Raw genomic sequence first — 1,331 nt, 5'->3', positions numbered from 1 at the left:
GGGGGGGATGTGAAATAAAAAGTTGAAGGATTAAAAATCTTGCCTTAATTACACTACTTTTATTAATATGACATCCGTCAAAGTTAATTTTTTTGCTTCCAGACAGCTACAAGCACGCTGGCTTCAGTAGGATCACTTTCATGGCTACGAGCAAAACATCAGGCTTCTGATGAATAACCATTTTGTACAGAACATAAGAAACTGATCCAGAAACAAGCAAAACTTACCCAACAGCAGGATTCACAATTCTAATATAGTTATAGCATCTTCCAATGACAATACTTTCCAGGTTTTTTGTTGTACCTTCACCCTTCCATTTCTTTCCCTGCACTTCTGAGAAGCTGTTCATAAACAGAACAGAGACAACTACGAGAGACAAAAAAAGGCTCTTCATCGTGAATTCTTGACAACCCAAGTTCTTAAAAAAAAGGAAAAAAAAAAGAGAGTTAAATGATACAATTTAAATGGAAACCTGGAGGCTTAACGTTTAATATTTTCAATACTGGCTATAGCTCTGTACACAAACGAAGAAGTTAGACGGAAATCTGAACCTTACTGGGGACTGTAATCTGTTTCCTGGAACGATTGCAGCACAGGGATACATCACTTCCCCATGTCTAACCGTTCCCTACTTCGGAAAAACAGGACTTTTAAAGTCGTGATATTGCCACCTGGTGGTAACTGGGAAGAATTACAATATATTTCAGTAAGAGGGAGGGAAAAAACCCTTACCACTTCAGTATTTATGATGCCTTAGGTTCGCTTAATACTCATTGCTATGCTACACCTTCCTAAAACATCATAAGTGCTTGCAAGCAACATGTTTTAAAGCAGTTTCTTTTCGCTTTAAAAGGGCTATACTTTTTGCATGTATTTCTCTAATGGCTGAAAAAAATGCTGAAATACTCATCAGGAAAAAAAAAATTAAAATATGCCGGTAAAGCAATGATCGCATAAATACCCAAATTCTCAGGTGATCTTGTATCACACATGGGATAAAATTAGTCAGCTCTTTTTCCACCTCTTCCCGGGATACTGACAGCAACATTTTGGTGCGATGATATGTGTTTTAAAGTCTTCTTCATGAACAAAACCGCCTTGCAGGCAGAAATCAATCATAACGAGAACCAAAAGGATTAAGACATACTTGTGCACCGAAGAAATCTCTTCGACGTCTGTTTACTCTTATTCTCCTTACAGCTTCTTTTCCCTAAGTACTTTGTTAGATCATCAAATGGTATCAATTAATCTAATCTTCAGTGTAAACATTCTGTGGTGTACACTGCTGCAAATACAACCACACTACTTTTTTACCTTTTAAAAAAAAAAAA

The 1,331-nt window shown here is 36.7% G+C and overlaps 1 protein-coding gene across 5 annotated transcripts in view; it reads right to left on the bottom strand.

Moving 5' to 3' along the window:
* BST1 (bone marrow stromal cell antigen 1) overlaps window positions 1-530 on the bottom strand; it is a 16,495-nt gene extending 15,965 nt beyond the window's left edge. For 4 of the 5 annotated variants that reach the window (XM_010576809.1, XM_010576810.1, XM_010576812.1 and 1 more), the window contains exon 1: window positions 228-524. In XM_010576809.1, coding sequence (XP_010575111.1) covers window positions 228-394 — 167 coding nt within the window. In that variant the 5' untranslated portion in view covers window positions 395-524. Of the gene's footprint in view, window positions 1-227 lie in introns of all 5 variants that reach the window. The other variant, XM_010576811.1, reaches the window with a different exon arrangement.
* Between the last annotated feature and the right edge of the window lie 801 nt (window positions 531-1,331).

This window comes from Haliaeetus leucocephalus, unplaced genomic scaffold (assembly GCF_000737465.1).
Source record: "Haliaeetus leucocephalus isolate CR32 unplaced genomic scaffold, Haliaeetus_leucocephalus-4.0 Scaffold545, whole genome shotgun sequence".
NCBI classification, from domain to species: domain Eukaryota; kingdom Metazoa; phylum Chordata; class Aves; order Accipitriformes; family Accipitridae; genus Haliaeetus; species Haliaeetus leucocephalus.
This window is presented reverse-complemented; position numbering and strand designations above follow the sequence as displayed.